This window comes from Colletotrichum jinshuiense, chromosome 9, assembly GCF_051148585.1.
Source record: "Colletotrichum jinshuiense chromosome 9, complete sequence".
In the NCBI taxonomy this organism is placed as follows: Eukaryota; Fungi; Ascomycota; class Sordariomycetes; order Glomerellales; family Glomerellaceae; genus Colletotrichum; species Colletotrichum jinshuiense.
In genome coordinates, this window is record NC_139316.1 from 2,349,823 (window position 1) to 2,366,425 (window position 16,603).

At 53.5% G+C, this 16,603-nt stretch overlaps 3 protein-coding genes across 3 annotated transcripts; 2 read left to right on the forward strand and 1 right to left on the reverse strand.

The window, feature by feature from the left end:
• Positions 1-5,468: 5,468 nt before the first annotated feature.
• On the forward strand, positions 5,469-6,714 carry EsH8_IX_000642 (uncharacterized protein; the record flags this gene model as incomplete). The annotated part of the gene is made up of 4 exons (XM_083266978.1): positions 5,469-5,682; positions 5,735-6,018; positions 6,098-6,533; positions 6,587-6,714. 4 exons carry the CDS (start codon positions 5,469-5,471, stop codon positions 6,712-6,714), a joined length of 1,062 nt encoding a protein of 353 aa, XP_083130543.1.
• A 957-nt stretch (positions 6,715-7,671) lies between these two features.
• EsH8_IX_000643 (uncharacterized protein) lies at positions 7,672-8,127 on the forward strand (the record flags this gene model as incomplete). The annotated part of the gene is made up of 1 exon (XM_083266979.1): positions 7,672-8,127. One exon carries the CDS (start codon positions 7,672-7,674, stop codon positions 8,125-8,127), a length of 456 nt encoding a protein of 151 aa, XP_083130544.1.
• Positions 8,128-12,579: 4,452 nt separating this feature from the next.
• On the reverse strand, positions 12,580-15,579 carry EsH8_IX_000644 (uncharacterized protein; the record flags this gene model as incomplete). The annotated part of the gene is made up of 1 exon (XM_083266980.1): positions 12,580-15,579. One exon carries the CDS (start codon positions 15,577-15,579, stop codon positions 12,580-12,582), a length of 3,000 nt encoding a protein of 999 aa, XP_083130545.1.
• Positions 15,580-16,603: the final 1,024 nt, after the last annotated feature.

Here is a 16,603-nt window from a genome sequence, read left to right on the forward strand (position 1 = left end):
GATGTGCCACAAATGAGGCCCGGTCGGTCCCGCCGTCGACAGCACACCAGGGCGAAATGACAAAATACCACGCGGGCTGTCGCCCATGTCGTTTTTTGCTCGTGAAATCAAATTTGAGATTCGCAGTCGGGCAGCCGAAGTTACGTGCCCAAGACAAGGCAAGGCAAGGTACAGCGTCTGCGTCTTGCATTGGCTGAGCTGCAAGTGTCCCGTGCTCCGTGTCCGTAGAACTGCGTCAAACATTTGATTGCCTTGTTGCTCCAGTTCCGTGAGGTGGAATGCACAGCACCACCATCCGTGCAACCACACCAAAACAAAAACAAGAAGGGGGACACTGGGGGAGAGTGGGTGGGCAACCGAAAGAGAGAAAAAATCATGTTTTCACTGTTTGGACGTCTCTTCCATGTCGACGCAGGCCACTTCTGGGTTCACCCTTGAGACAGTCGAGAAGAAAGGACGACGGAGGAGCTGGTGCCCCATGCTTCCAGGCATGTCCGGGGATGTTTGGAACGTCCAGCAAGGAAACGCGCCAGCGAGTCCCCCCCTACTATCCTCAGCGAATCACTGGCGCGTAAGATCCGACGGGGCGGACAGCTCTGGGTTCTGCAGGGGCAAATAACGACGTTCCATCACAAAAGGGGCATAGATCGGACCCTCTCCCGACTCCACCACTTCAACTGCCCGTTGGTCCAGTGAACCCCACTCGTCCACCAACGGCACCAAAAGCTGTCCGGCCCACCCCAAAGCAACCACCTCGAACACCCGATAAAGAAAATATATGAAATGAGTTCCAGAGGAAACTAAAGGAAGCAGAGGAAGGGGAGGAAAAAAAGAATATCCTCGTCAACCCAAATTTAATTTTTTTTTAGTGAATTGTGAGGACGACGCTCAGATCTGGCTGAAATGTTCCCATCGCCACCTACATCCAACTGATCCATCTCTGACCCGTGGCACACAGCCTCTGCCATCGACCCGATTGCACTCTTCCCGTTTCCATCAATGGCTCGTCTACACTAATGCCACGAGAACCGCGTGCACGGAGTGTGGTTTGCGAGCTTTGAGCCCTTGCGCTTGGCCGTCCCTCTTTAGCATTGCCGTTCTCCGAGGTCTCGAAACCTTGGTCTAGAACTTAGCACCGCGCTCCTTGTATGTCACTTTTTCAGACCCAACAGTAAGACTCCGGTTCGCTCCCGGTACGTTCTGGCTGGGTGCAGAACATCCCCAGACCACTCTGACTCTTGTCCTCCACCGCGGACCCTGGCTGCGTCCCGTCTGCATCGTCAACCCTCAGCGAACCTTATGAAGATGTGCGTCTCTTGCCCCACGGTCTGACCCCTTGATTACAAGGCTCCGGTCCCAGCGAGGCGAGACAAACCCTCTGCATTTCATTCCGCCTCAATTGACCCGCGCGAGCCAAGATCGAAGGCCCCAAAGTCAGAATCCCGCACCACTCCATTCCGAGATCCCACGACTCCGCCTTGCGTCTCACCCCCTGTACTGGGAGGGGGTTGCGCTGCTCCCGCCGGTTGTTCGTCGCCGGCCCTGTCTTCTCCCTATTCTGTGCCCACTGGCCATGGTCGAACACGTCGCCGTCTGGTGTAGAAACCCTTTACTTTTGGCCTTGTTTCTTCTTAGGGGTGTTAATTACGGCTTCTGCTCTTGACGCTTGACGAAACACTCCCACAAGCCACCGCCGCCACTTGGAGGGGTAGATAAGAGCAGCCATCCAATCCTTAAGAGGTCAGTCAGTAGTAAAGCCACCTTGGTCCTTTGCCCGTACGCGTCGTACCAGAGTCAGTGGCGAGGTAGAGCAGGCCATCTCAAGGCAGTAGATGTGCTCCATCTTGAGAAGACGTCTCAATCCTACCGCCACCCAGCATCGGCTGGATGGATCGGCTGATGTCTGCAGGCCGCTCGGCCAGTGCAGATGCCATCCAAGCCTTTTCGGGATGAAAACACGGCGCTCGTGCAAAACACACGGAAAGCCTTCCCGAGCAACGGGATCAGAGGGGCCCCACGACGCGTCTTCTGTTGTTTTTGCATGCTAATGCACCCTTGGACTTTCCCGCGGATGACTCTGTCGCTGGATCTGCATCGCAGAAAAAGCCCGCCCTGAGATGTGCAAGGTTACCGGCGGCGATAGTGTTCAGCAGAGGCTCTTCAGGAACCCTATTCCCAATATCCAAGAGACCCTGTTGATAGCGAGGCCGTTAGGCCTTACACGGCTGGCACTACCGGACGAACCCCCGACCATGTGCTTCCAGGGCTAGCCGTTTCTCGCCCAGCAGCCAGCCGCTGTCGAAACAAATTTTCCGCCTCGGAAATGATGTCTCCCCGTCGACCAGTCATCTTTCGCTGCCCGAAATACAACATCGGCAACAGAATTCTCGCTACCATGCTTTCTCTCTCTGTGGTAAGCGTCCAAATGGACATTTTTGGTTGGCCTCCACACAGCTGTTAGTGATCAAGCCCCAACTGTGGAGCGGAGGCTTTCAATCCAGGCAGGGCCTTCAGCCCTCGGGAAACGCACACGAACGTCGGGGATATCGATCTGGCGTGATGGTGGTGTTCTGATCATGGTGTTCCTGCAGTAGCGCCCTTTTCCGCCCTCCAAGTTTATCCCAGTTATCCACCAACCCTTGGGGCTTGACCCGGTCTAAGCCCCTGGTCGCCGGAGCACCAACCAGCAAGCCGGATCTTTCGTCACCTCGACGCAGGCAACTCCTTGTTCGCAGGGGCGTCGACACTCGAACTCCTGGAGTTTTTGCCGAATAAAGGCCAGGAGGAAGCCACGGGCGGCGAGCTTGGTCGTATCGGTTGCAATCATGGGCATTCGGGCTTGCCCGATCGATGCGTCTTGTTTGTGGCAACGGCTGCCCGATAAGTTGGACTTTTGTGGCTTCAACTTTGCTGTGGTCAGACTAGTAATCCAAGGTTTTTTTTGGTTGTTTTTTTTAGTGACTCTGATCGTGGTCGAGAAGATCCTGGGCTCGCATGCAGTGTTCTCTACATGCGGCTGCTGCAGGAAGCGAAAATCTGATCGCCACGTTGCTTTTGAGTTTCATCTTGAGGCCAGCAAACTTGTCATTTTAGTGGAGGTTTCAATGGATCTGCTGGTAGTTCTTCTTCAGCATGGCTACTGCAAGTCCAAGACGCCGGTGTAAATGAGAAAACTCGTCTGGCTGGGTGCAGCAGTCTCGATCGAGCAGAAGCTTGCGAAACGTGAAATGAGTTCTCAACCCTCACAGCTGTCTTGGGCAGCTGCTCTATGTTGACTTGGTCCTTGAACTATGTGACCCGTGTTCATCTCGTGTCCGTCTGTGGTGTCCTTGGAAAGTCATACACTGCATTGGCCACATAGTTATACGTGCCTGGGTGCGTCAGACACCGGTACAGGACATCATGAGCCACCTTTGAGGTCTTGAATCCGGTCAATGACAGCCTGGACAAAGCGAGCCGGATGACACATGAGTGCTGGCTTTGCGTCATCTTGTAAAGGTGTCGGGTTGATGAGATGTCTTGCGGACATTAAAGCTGGGTGCTACGGGAGCGACTGGCAGGTCTGAGGGAGTGATAATCGAGCGACAGCCCACGCGTAGTAAAAGGCTACTCGTAACAAACTGGGGCTAGCCAATGACCACGAGAGTAGCCCACCCAATACTATAACGGCTGGCTCCTCGTACAGATTTCGCTGTACTTCCCTGTGTTCACAAGCGCACAGTCGCTGGCAGCGTGGTTCAAGGGGATGTTACTTTCTGACATCTATTTCTGTTTCCGCATCGCAGTCATTGTCAGGTCTGACCGTCAACAAATCGTTAAGAACCGAGATCGAATCTCAACGGGGCTTTTCGTTGCGCTGTTCCAGCATGTGCGTGGCGGAAGATGGGACTTGGGGGGTATCGACGCCACCTCCTGCCCGTCCCTCCAGCGCTGGCTTTGAGGCAATAAGCTTTATCAGGCACCAGAGTTTAGTGGCTTGATCGGCAATCGCTGTAGGACCAGTTGTCCAGCCCAGCGATGACGGTCGAGGGTCTAGCGGCGAGTATCTCCAGACTAGAAGCATTGGCCCGTTGAGAGTCACCCAGCGGTGGCTTGCGCAAGGTGCTCACCTGAGACCTAGGTCTAGCTAGAGCGAAACCTCGACAAGAATAAACATCGGAAGATAAACATCAGCAACCCGCTCCCGAGGCTTTGTCTGGCATCGTCCTGTTCGGCTTCGGGTCTCGTTTTGGGGTTCTTCAGGTGAGAATCATCCACGAACGCTTGTCGTAGCTTAGTCACCACAACGCCGGCGACGCAATGCGGATGAACTTGAGGTATCCAAGGTGTTCGTCGTCGTGCCCGAGAGTACCTCGGCCACTCGGGTTGATAGCCAGGGAAAAACGCCACATAGTGACGGGTAGTGACTCCAAGCTGCGAAGTGTTCGCGATAGCAGGACCCTTGCTCCAACCGGTTTGCGTACGCCACGCACGATTGGCGATTCCGTTGTTTTTAGGGTCACGCGGGTGTAATGTCGGTTGTCGACGGATTGTTGAATGGCAGGGGAGGCATGAGGCTGCCTATGGAAGGTCTTTCGGGTGTCTTCCCCAAGTGGCAGAAGTCCGGATATGAGTCAAGGTCGTCACAAACGAGTATGCAGTGACAGAATGCTATCTATCTATGGAGGCGAGGCAGCTTTAGGATGCCCAGACTTCAGGAGCTCGGCATCGCATGTATATTTGCAGTCTTGATTGCTGAAAGGGGTGCTGAATGTGACTGGGCGGTTGATATGACTACTAGGTAGTGCAAGTCTTACCATCTTGGAAGCCCTTACCTGCCGGGGGACTGGTGCCTTAGGCAAGAGGTAGCAAACCCCCATGTGGCTGGTGGGTCAGCCCCGAGCTGGAGACGTCACAGCACACTGGAAGCTACGACCAGGCCTCTCAATACTGCCGTGCAACCCCGCTGGCCATCCGTGGTAGGTACTTGCTGAGGGGCAGCTACCTCCTTCAGCACCTCGCCCTTGCCGCATTCTGGACGTGGATCGACCGACCGATGCAACTCGTGACCTGCAGATATTCGAGAAAGCATCGGTCAGCAGACATCACATCCAGCAAAGCATGCCATCGCGTGGGTGTCCAGCCTTTGATCCCTTCTGATATCCATTTCCTCACTAGCCCGCTTCCACACCTGTAAGCTCCTCGGTCTTGCTTTCTTACAGCTTCCGTGGCTCCCACAACCTTGATTGGTACCGGTCTCCTCCAACTCGTCCTAGGTTACCTCACACTGGGTACCTGGCGCGCCACTTCTGACGCACTTTCACCCCACCTCCCGCCTGTCGCCGCAAAGCTGCAACCACTTGGGCGACGATCACTCGCTTCTCAGTGTTGAACTGCTCCGTTCACCGTCTGTCGCTGCCGCTGGACACCCAAGGTCAACCACCTGGACTAACGGTCAGCTTCCAGAAGCCAACAAAACCCTCCGTGACATGGCTCCGGACCTAAACTCTCTTCCTTCATCTCCTCCATCCCTACCCATCCGATCCAGAATGTCTTCCTCAAACGGCGAAGTCCCTTTCCCTCCCACGGCTGGCGGTCCCGCCCCACGCGGCGAGTCACCCACTGGCTCCCCCCGGCGACTGTCGACCTCACTACAAGCTGCAGCTACCATGAACGCTGGTCTCCAGCATGAACCATCCAGGCGTACGGCTTTCTTTTCATGCCCCACGTGATGTCTTGTCGCTGACTGCAGTAGGCTCCTCCAGTGGCTCCATCTCTCGAAGTCGACAATCTCCTAACACCGGTCGAAGACGATCTACGGTCCTGATGAACCTGCAACTTAACGACCCTTCCGTTCCTGGCCCAGGAGAAATGGTTGCCGATAATCAGCATGGACAGTCCGGCGGTGCTACGACTGCTAGCCCGCAGCCTATGGCAAGCTCGCCGCTCATGGTTGCCGGTGGTGATCCTCATCACAACCGGGCACCCAGCCTTGGAGAGATACACCAGGAGCTGGAGGCCGAGCAAGAAGCTCAGGTGGTATGTATCGTCCTTCGCGCCCCGGGATACAAGTTCACAACTGCGAAACAAAGTACTTGGACTGACGCCTTATCAACAGAATCGACTCCTTCAGATGATCCGTCAGCAGCAGGTGCAGCTCCAACATCTACAAGCTGCGCAGGGGCAAAGCACTTCTGCTGTGGAGGACTCCGCCATTGCATCGGAAAGATCTAACCAGGGAACGCCGATTTTGCAATCTGGCAGCGCATTGCCCCCGTCGGGGTTCACACCACTGCCTTCCTCTGGCTCATTCTCGCGGTCACCCAGTGTGCCTCATCCCCGTAGCTCTTTTGACATGGCAAGAGCAGATCTTCAGCGCCGGTCCAGAACACCCAGTCGCGGAGCTTCTCCGAGGCTTCGGTCGACGTCCATAAGCGGAGACAGCGGCGAGCATTGGTTTCTGGGGGGCCGGGACGAAAGCGCCTTCTACCAGGCAGAGACACAAATGTTGGTTAGGGAGAACCAGATGCTTCGCCACCGGATTCGTGACCTGGGTAAGCACCACTCGACGAATGTATGGGGCATTTTGCTGATTAAGACTGAGCAGAGAAACAACTGACAGACTTACTGCCTGGGACAACAACCCAAGGCAACCCCAGCGAACCCTCTAACCCGTCACACCTGAGAGCTACATCTGCTGGCGAAGAGGTCGTGACTACTACACCTTCGGTTTAAGAAGGCACCGAGGTGGCCAGGGAGGTATGAGGAGGGTGACTTGTATGGACTATTTCATTGACAAAGTCGAACGCTGGTATCGGTTTCGGGGTCGACGAGTATCTTTTATGTTGGGTGTTTGGCGTTGTGGGAAATTGCCGTCATCTCTTTATGAATGCGACGACATGGCTATGGCGTTAGTCACGAGAGGAGGCAACTATACAAATGAAATGAACTAGGCTGGCCTCATGGTCACGGAAGGCTTAAATGGCCCTACAATGTTTTATGGGCTCAACATGTCCACATGCCTGTACCAAGTCGAACGCCCTCGGTATCAGTAAACGAGTAGAAATATTGCCAGTCAAGGGCGCTGCAAGATGTCAATACTCTTCGTCTTATTCTGGTATTCTGATGTATTGACCGCCAGTTCTGTTTGTGATTCTCGTAGCTTACATTCAACCTCGATATATCGTCCAATTGGCACTCGTCCGATGCTTTTTCTTCGTATAGACAAATATAACCAACGGCATTCTCATTGGCGTTTTCAAGGCGGCGGGCTTCAATGGCACGTAAAACCATCTTTTCGTCGCGATTATGATTCCATAGTGCTCTTCCGCGCCTTGGGATATATCAAGAGCAACGAGCTCCCTACGCTGTAGGAGAGAATGTGAGCGGCTTTGAGTACAGCAATGTGATAGGTAGAATTTTCTAGGGGGCGAGAACAGTAAGTGTATGTGGTCAGTTGAATTACGCATTGCAGCTTAGCAGCTTAGCAGCTGCGGCTGCTTATACCAGGCGGCTGCGGCTGAGTGGGCTGACATTCTGTGTAAAAGAGCCATCTTGATCCTCTGAGATCCGAAAGGCGCCCACTCGAGGTCTTGTCCTGGATCAAAGTTACCAGCGCAGTCTTTCAAACCCCCGGGGGGCTAGACCCATTTTCAACTAAGCTTATATCGAGTCATGTGGCTCTCACGTATCATGCGCCGTACGTTCCGACGACCAGAGTTCCCGGCAACACACGGCACCGGCACCTTGTTGCCCACAGACGAGACGGCGGGCGAGGATGTCTCTTCAGCAAGCGACGATCCAAAACAGCTTAAACCTCGGGACTTTCTGAAGCCGACGACGGCATCTTTGGAACCTGCAATACACCTCCCGGCTGGTGCGTGGAATCACATGAGGCGGGGGCACAGGTCTGAGAGCATGGATGACAGGTGGGATGTCTTCGTCAAGGATCGAAGACTGGTGTTTGCGAGGAGCTGGACGAAATCTCCCATTGTTGAGATCCAGATTGCTGGGGAGAACGAGTTGAGCATCGTGGCAATCACCTGGGAGGGAGATAGCTCGCAATGGCAGGGCGGGTCGGCGGAGAGAGCGAAGGAGCTCGTCGGGCAGGTTTGCCAGATGGTGTTTGGGGTGATATTGACGGACTAAAGGTTGCCAATTTAGCGTGCCTTAACCCATACTTCGGGATAACACGGCTGGCTGATTCTTTGCAAAACCAGGGTCGATGGACCTTGGACCTGCCAGGCCTCTCCTTCCCCTGCCCTCTTATTGTGCGTCTTTGTTGGATACAGCTGGTTAGATTGCACAAATAAATTGAGCATGAAGAAAGGGTGTCTCAGCAGAGCTACAAGGAACAAGCCAAGGCTGCCCCTCGTTCCAAACTTCTCGAAAGCTGCCTATAACAAAAAAAAAACATCGCCGGTGTCGTGCTGCGAAAAAGAAAATAAATTGACAAAAAACAATGGACGATCAGGGAATCGAACCCTGGACCTACCGCATGCTAAGCGGTCATTATACCACTAAACCAATCGCCCGTTGTGAATGAGGAGCTGAAACTGAAACCTATCATTGAATGGGCTTGAGTTTGGGTCCACTGTGGAGCTTTACCATTATTCGACAAACGTCAAACAATTAGCAAGACAGCGGGCATTGCGGAGTGTATATCTTTTCTTCTGACTTAGTCCTCCTTTCTGGAAAAGCTAAGGCTTCTGCAAGCAAGCAGGCAGTGCATTCGGCCCTCTTTGGTTGTTGTCGCTCCTTGGACTGGTGCATCGAGATGACAAGTTATACGTATGGTTCTTCCAACATATCATCGTATGAGCCAAGTCCCGCGAATTCGATTGAGAGCCAGGCTTTTCCAGGCACGACGGTATCCTTGGCAACGGGATATTGATCTCGTATATCTATACGCGATGTCTCGTCGCTCCCTTTCTGACACTACCCCGATTCCTTGAATGCATTTGATTCCTTTTGGACTCAAGTTTATTTGTATGGATCATGCGTGGGCTTGATTAAGGACTTTGCGAACTCCCATGCATATTTCTCGTGTTTGGGCCCGCCAGGACATGAACGATGCAGCCCTACTCAATCTAACTTTGGTAGGATTAAAAGAACCAACGACGACGAATGTCGTAAGTAACAGTGTCCGGCAGTATAGATATCTTCCATCCGGCGTGGTCTTCGTCTTATGATGCCGGGTGTGAATACAGGGGAGGGGTCAGTTATTTAATCAATTGTTATCACGTTGCTTTTGTTACCGGATGTCTATCCGCGGTGTTATATATACTTGATGTAAACCCTATTCCAGATAGCATTGCCCGACTTACGTGGTCTACTTGGTCGAGAATAGACTTGATACTAGCCTTAGCAGCAGTTACAAATTCAACATTACAAGGCGAGAGTGACGAAGCCTTCAAAAAGCACAGCAGTTTCGTGATACCGGTGTCTCAACCAGTCGAATCGATAGTTAGGCGCAGCCTATGAATACCGGTTACAAAGTATGTATACTCACTGTGAGACGATACCACTTAAAGTTCTCGATGCTTCGATATCGCAAGAAATTTCGAGGTTGCGCTGTGCCTCGAGATTCCCTCGAAATTCCGCCTGCCCTTCAGCCATTGGTCGACAGTGGCAGTATAATTCTAGAAGTCGTATGTTGTTGATCTGTCTCGAAGCAGACATCTGATCTATGCCTTTCGGTGCTTCTTAGGTTCATTCAGCGGCTCGTTCAAGCCCATGTGGCATTCATCATGATGGCCTCGTTCCCACCTTATAGCATGTCGAGATTCCATCCCAAGCCCGCAGCAACGTCTATAGCAAACGCAGCTGACATCTCCCCAGAGGCATAAATTCAGTTCAGACTTGACGGCTCGAAAGGAAAGCCGTGGAATTTGTCACAGTCAGTGTGGGCTGGAAAAAGTCCGTCCGTAGTATCAGGCCCCCGGACCAGTTGTTTTTTAATAAGGCCATATGGTTGCCTATCAGAAAGGTTGTATGTGTATATCAAACTTGCAAATCCGGTGGGATTGATCCCACTACATGAGACCTGCAGTCACCCCGGCTTCACACAACCTTCATCAGAGAAATGCATGGAATAGTCATCCATATCGCAGAATTCCGTTTGGTATCAAGCTTGAAGTTCTACCCTTGCAAGGACCGGTGTGTTTCGGCGAATGAAAGACTCGGCGCCTGGTATGCCGTTAGAACACGAGTCGGCTTTCCGAAGTGTGCTCGCCTGGTAATTTGGTTATGGCCTGGTGCTGCTGAATGTTTGAATTGTCGAAGACTGAATAGCTGTCGCATGTAGCATTGTCAACTAGAGGGAATGAAACCCGCCCCCCCTCTTAATGGTCATTCTCCGCGGTTCACCCAACACTTGGCTCTTATTGAGTTCTGTGACAGTCGCACCAGGCTAAACCAAGATAATTCATTCATGACGAATGCGCCCTCGGGTGTAGAATCAGTCTGTATGGACACCCTAAGATGGCCGGCCGTCTAACTTGATATAGGGCCTGAGTTGTACAGGAGATCAGATGTTGCCATTGGCGGTGTCAGTATTTGTCAAATCAGCTCTCGAGAGTCCTGATTATTGGTGCGAATAAAATGAAGGAAGACACTGAAATATAGATTTCTCTGATTGAAGAAAGGCTTTCGCGGCTATCACATGCCTGTAGTTAAAACGATGCCCCGTTACCCGACAATGAAAAGGAGTACATTGACGAGATAATGTCACGAGAAGGGCTGCATGGTTTTCACTGTTCGATGTCTCGTCTTTCCGTCCCTTAGTGGTCTTTGGCGGCCAGCTTGGGTGTATTTGCTGGTCTGTAGTATGATATTGTATGCCTTGAATGCCGCGACGCAGGCTCGATAGGTTCCAAAACAGTTTCGCCGACACAACGAGACAGCGAACCAAGAGTATAAAGGGCAGTAATAGTAATACCAGAGGCTGTTCAGGCAGTTACATACACTTTTATTATCCGAGTTCTGCCCCCTATGTCAAACGCATCGCATAGGGTGGTGGCTCGTTAGTCAACATACGCACACAGAGAAATATAAATGTATTTCACGCGCAAAACACAAACCAGCCGGGTGTGCGAGGCGGTGCGTGAGGAACGAGGTGACGGGGCCGTCTGCGTGTTCGCCGTGTTAGAGCTGCCAAGGCAATGTTCCGATTCATGCCCTAGACACATAAATGTACAGAACCTTGGCGAGTCTAAATCCAGGAACCGCCACCGTGACACATCCTCCTGGATTCTGATGTTCAGCTGCAAACATTGTTTCGCTCAGCTAAGGCACAAATCCGAGCCGAAGAGCATACGTCGGTACCGACTCGGACAAGCTGGAAGACGAAGTACTGTTATCAAAGGCATAAACATGAATGGTTGATTGGAATCCCACTTTCACCCAGCTCAAGGAGCTCAGGTAAGCGGTCTCATATTGACTAATGTCGTGTTCTAATATCCCTTCAGTATCTAGGCAGGAGAAGATTGCTCCTGAGTGAAAGCGCAGCCACAGACGAGCTGGGCAGAAATAACCATTCACTCGATAAGATGTGGTATTATTCACGACGGGGATTGGCGCCTGGCTTCTAGCATGTGCAGAGATGCATCTTAGAATAGGTTACGTTAACCAGCAGCTCGCGTAGCCTCACTATGCGACTTTGGTATTAAAAATAAAAATAAAACCTCAGCGGCTGGTTCCTCTGCACGAAAGCTCAGGCCAAGCATACGCCGGGAATTAATTATGTTGTTAGATTGGGCTATAATGCATGTCACGGGAATGGTGATGCAACTCCTTGGCATCCTTTCGTCATTGACCTAGTGAAAGCTGAAGTGCTGCAAACGGATATATACGATGACCGACTAATGACTAGGTATCTATTTACAGCCTGCGCAGGTCGGCACACATTGCAACGCTGGACCTTAGGACGCAGTGGTTTTGTTTTGACTTTGTTTTCTCTTACTCTATTCGCTGTATCTGGGACAATACGAGCACGAGGCGACCCCTTGTCCGACAGCCCTAGGCGACATAGGCGTTCTCAACTTGACAGGCGGGGGAAAAGACCGAGGTGGAGCTGCGAGCTCGAGGCGCAGTGTGCATACCTTACGCCTCCATCTGCAAAAAAATGTACAAGGGAACCCAGCCGAGTCCTCCCCCAGGGTATCGCCGTTTTCAGCCACTTTCCAACTCCTCGCATGTCGTGAATAGACATGATTCTGATGCTTCCACGTTCCGCTTTGGCCCCATAGATTCTCAACACAGATACAAGATATTAAAAAATAAGAAAAGACTCAGCATCCAGGGGCGCCCGAACAAGGCAGGAAACAGCCCACATACAAAGGCGCTGAGAATGTAGTAAGGGGTCGACTGAGGTCGGCCCGGGAGTAGAAGGGTATTGTAGACAAGGCAAAAAAAAAAAAAAAAAAAGGAAAGAAATCTCTCGAGCAGATAGCTCATGGCCAAGAACACAACATGTGTCCTCTCTAAATGCCGTCGGTGGATACCGGGCAATCGCCAAGCATCTCATTCAAACAGGATCCTCCCGAAGGGTATCGAAGCGTAAAATGGTCACAGATATGGAAATGGCATCGATGTCGTCAATCAATTCCAACCAAGAGAGTTCTCAGCAGCGACGGGAGCAGAGATGATGGCAGTCCTTGCCGAGTTGCCCATGCCGCTCCGGCCAGTCCGGCCACTGCCGTGGCTTTCGCGGCCGCCGGCGACTCCGCCGTAGTTGGAGAAGTCCCGGCTCATCAAAGCACCACCCATCATGGCAGGGCTGCCATTGCCAGCATAACGCATCTCGGACGACGTGAGAGAACTCGCGCGGCGGTGAGCCTGCTTCTTCTGCTTGTAGCGGCGAGCGATGATGAACATAGCAGCGCCGTAAGCAGCAGCAACGCCGACGGCGCCGATACCGATGGCGGCAGCGGTGCCTTTCTGGATGGGCGACTGTTTGCTGTCATCGCCGGTGTTGAGAGGGTCATTGGGATCGTTGGGAGTAGACGTCGTCGACGATCCATTTTCTCCGGTAGCGTCGGTACCGTCCTCCATGCCTGGAATGATCTCGATAGCGGGGTTGATGTTCTGCGTGAGGTTGTACACGAGTTGGTCCACGTTGTTGTAGATGGCGGAATTGGGAATCTTGATGTCCATGCGCAGCGTGTCAACCATGCTCTTGGGGTAGTAGAACTTGGCCAGCGTGGTAATGTAGCCGAGTGTCTGAGAAGTGTCGTACGGGACGAGCTTCGTCATCTGAATCTGGCTAATGTCGATGCCAGCCGCGTCCGCCAGGGCCTTGGGTAGGAACGTGAAGATCTGGGCGGCGGCGTTGGGGTTCTTGCTAACATGCTGGTAGTTCTCGCCGTGCAAGAAACCGATCTGGAGAAGCATGGAGTCCTTGGGCTGCTCAACATTGGGATCCGGACCACTGATGACCTTGGGCAGGTCAGAAGGTAGAGGAATTGTTGACGTGGGAGCCAGAGCTTCGGTTGGCGTGCTTAGCGACGTGGACAGCTCCACAATGATGGTGCTGGGGAGCCAAGACTCAGAGTCGGTGATGGTAGCTGTAGCCGGAATGCTGGTAACCACAGGGGTCGTCGTAAGCGGCGGTAGCGTGACAGTGGGTGTAGTCTCTACCGGGGTTTCCGTCGTGTTGACGAGTATTGACGACGTTGTCGGGATCTCGGTGGCTGACTGCGTGGTAGACTCAGTGGTAATGGCGACGGGCTCAGTGGTGGTCGAAACGGGCTCAGTGGCAGTGGCAGTCTCGTTGGCAACAGAGGTAGAAGAGAGAGAAGCGGTGGCAGTGGGGGGAAGCGTTGTGTTCTCAGTTTCGGTGGCGTTGCCGATAGACGTGGTGGAAACAGGGAGCTCGGTCAAGGTCGGGAGCTCAGTGGTGGTAGTCACTGGGATCTCAGTGGATGTGCCGTTGACTGGGATTGACTCCACTGGGTCGGTCGCAGTCGTCGTGGGAACAGATGTCACGGTGCTGTCCGTCAGCGTTGCAAAGGAGCTGGTTGTCGTCTGCTCAACAGGAGCATCGGTAGACGTAGAGTTGGCTACGGCTTCCGTGGTAGCGGGCAGGGTGGTCGGAACAGACACGGGGAGGTCGGTCGAGGACGTAATGTTCACAACAGACTCGCTAGCAACAGGCAACGTAGTAGTAGAGTCGGCCGATATGTCGATAGACGATGTGATGTTTGCCACGGGCTCAGTCGGGATTGGGAGCGTTGTGGTAGTGGGGTCAGTCGGCAACGGAAGAGCAGTGGGCGTCGGGATGGGAATGTCAGAAGACGAGACAATGGGAACCTCGACCGAGGTGGCGTTGATAATGGGATCGGTGATGTTGGTGGGAATAGCCACTTCGCTGGAAATAAAGGAAACAATAGGGTCCAGGGGGTTGGTTGGCTTGCTTGTTTCCGAGACAGCAGCAGATGTTGTCTCCGTGGAAGTGTTCTCGGCGGGCAGAGAAGTCGACGATGCAACAGAAGTTGTCGTTTCCACAGGGAGAACAGCAGAGCTGTCAGAAGACACGATGGGCTCCGTGGCGTTGACGTTGGGGACGACGCTCGGGGTCGCAACACTGGATGAGGTCTCCTGGTCAGGAGTCGAGGTGCGCTCAAGGTCGCTAGCAGATGTCGTCGGCTCAGTACTGGAAGTCGGCGTCACGACACCAGTGGGAGCCAGCAGGATACCGGACGAGGACTCAGATGCAGATGCGGACGGCTCAGAAGATGGCTCGGAGGATGGTTCAGCTTGCGAGGTAGAGGTGGCCTGGGTGCTGGACTTGGCTGCCTCCGAGCTGGCCTCAGCAATCGAGCTAGTGACAGTCTCGGAGGTGGAGGTAACACTGGAGACCTGAGCCGCTGCAGAGGACTGAACAGATTCAGATGTGCTCGTCGTTTCCGCGGAACTGGACAATGACTCGGATGTGCTTGTCGACTCTATGGAAGTGGCCAATGACTCGGATGTGCTCGGTTCAACGGCAGCAGTGGTCTCGGATGTGCTTGATTCAACGGTAGCAGTGGTCTCGGATGTCGTCGACGTAGCTTGCGTGGTGGCGGGCAACTGAGAGGTCGTGGGCGAATCGCTCGTGGTGACAACGGACGATTCGCTGCTAGTGGGCAGAACTATTACGGGGGGAAGGCCGGCAGTAGATCCTACCGAGCTCGTCGTTTCCGTTGTCTCTGTCGGGTCGTAGATGACAGTGCTCGAAATGATGACGGTCGTTACTCTCCCATCGGGGAGGGTCTGGACGGTCGTCGACACAGTTGAGACGGACGTGGCCGCATCAGGAGAGGTGGAAATCGTCGAGGTGGGCAGCGGCGCGGTTGTCGACGGGATGGTCGATGACGGGCCGAGGAGAGAATCCACCAAGCTGGTCAACAAGTCCCCGAACGATGAGCTAGGGGTGCTCGACGACGTCGAATCGAAAGGTGTGCTCTGAGGAGCCGGGAATGTCTCCTGCCTCGTAATCGTCGAATTCGTAAACTGTCGTTTGATGTGACGGGGAAAGTAGATCTTGGGTTTATCTTGGTCGGCGCAGGCGGTCGAGGCCAAGCCCAGGGCCGCAGCCAGGAGAGCGGATTTGGCGTGCATGTTTCCGTCGCAGCGCAGTTCCGATTATCGAATAATCAATTGGTGGGTTTCTAACGATTGTGGTATACCAGCCTTGGTATGTAGTTGCGATTCTCCATCTGGTGTCAGTCTGCGCCTGCGTCCACAAGCAAAGGCAGCAACTCACTTGTCAGGGTGTTATAGAACGAATGTACTTGACAAAAGATTGTCAAAGAGTGTAGTATATGGGTTTGTTGAAATGAGCGACTCGACGAGAAATCGTCGGATGGTGCGAGGACGTCGTCTAGTGGTCCGTCACGGTTTGAAAGATTATAGCAGTTCCAGATGGCGAATTCATGAGGAAGTTTGCATTTGCCCACGGGACCTCCACAGGGTCGTCAAATCCGTCCAAAGCACATAAGGGGGCGGTGGGATCGGCTCGACGGTAGACCCTTTCACAACGCGAAGGGGCGCAGGTTGACAATCCAAGAATCGACGTCGCCGGTGGAATTCTTGACGGAGGCGAGAGGATGTCGAGGTCGACGGGCGAGGAGGAGGTCGGGTGAGGTGGGGCGGTAGGGAGAGAGCGAACGAGAGGAGTAAAAGGGAGCGGAAGAGAAAAGCGAGGGTGGTAAAGGAATGGAAGGGGACGCAAGAAGGAATGTGTGGATGGACGAGGCAGCGAAGGATGGGAGATTGATTGATTGATGGAAACGCAAGACAAGGGACGAGGGCCAGGACGGGGGGACGGGCGACGGGCGACCGGGGTGGGTGAACGGGGACGGGGGTGGCAGAAGCGAGAGGGAGGGAGGGGACAAGATGGGATGGGTCAAAGGTCTCAGCGACGGGGGGGGGATGGGAGGAGGGACCTTAGGGGTAGAAAAGCCGGACACTTCTGGGCCGTAGCCATACCTAGCAGTAATCCGCAGGGCCAGGCACAAAATAGAGGACGTGCAGGGGGCGTGTGGCCACCCGATTATTTTCGATTTTTCTTTTCTTTTCTGCCTTTCTCATCCCAACCTAATCCTCCGTCCACCTGCACGCCCACCACTACCACCACCACCCC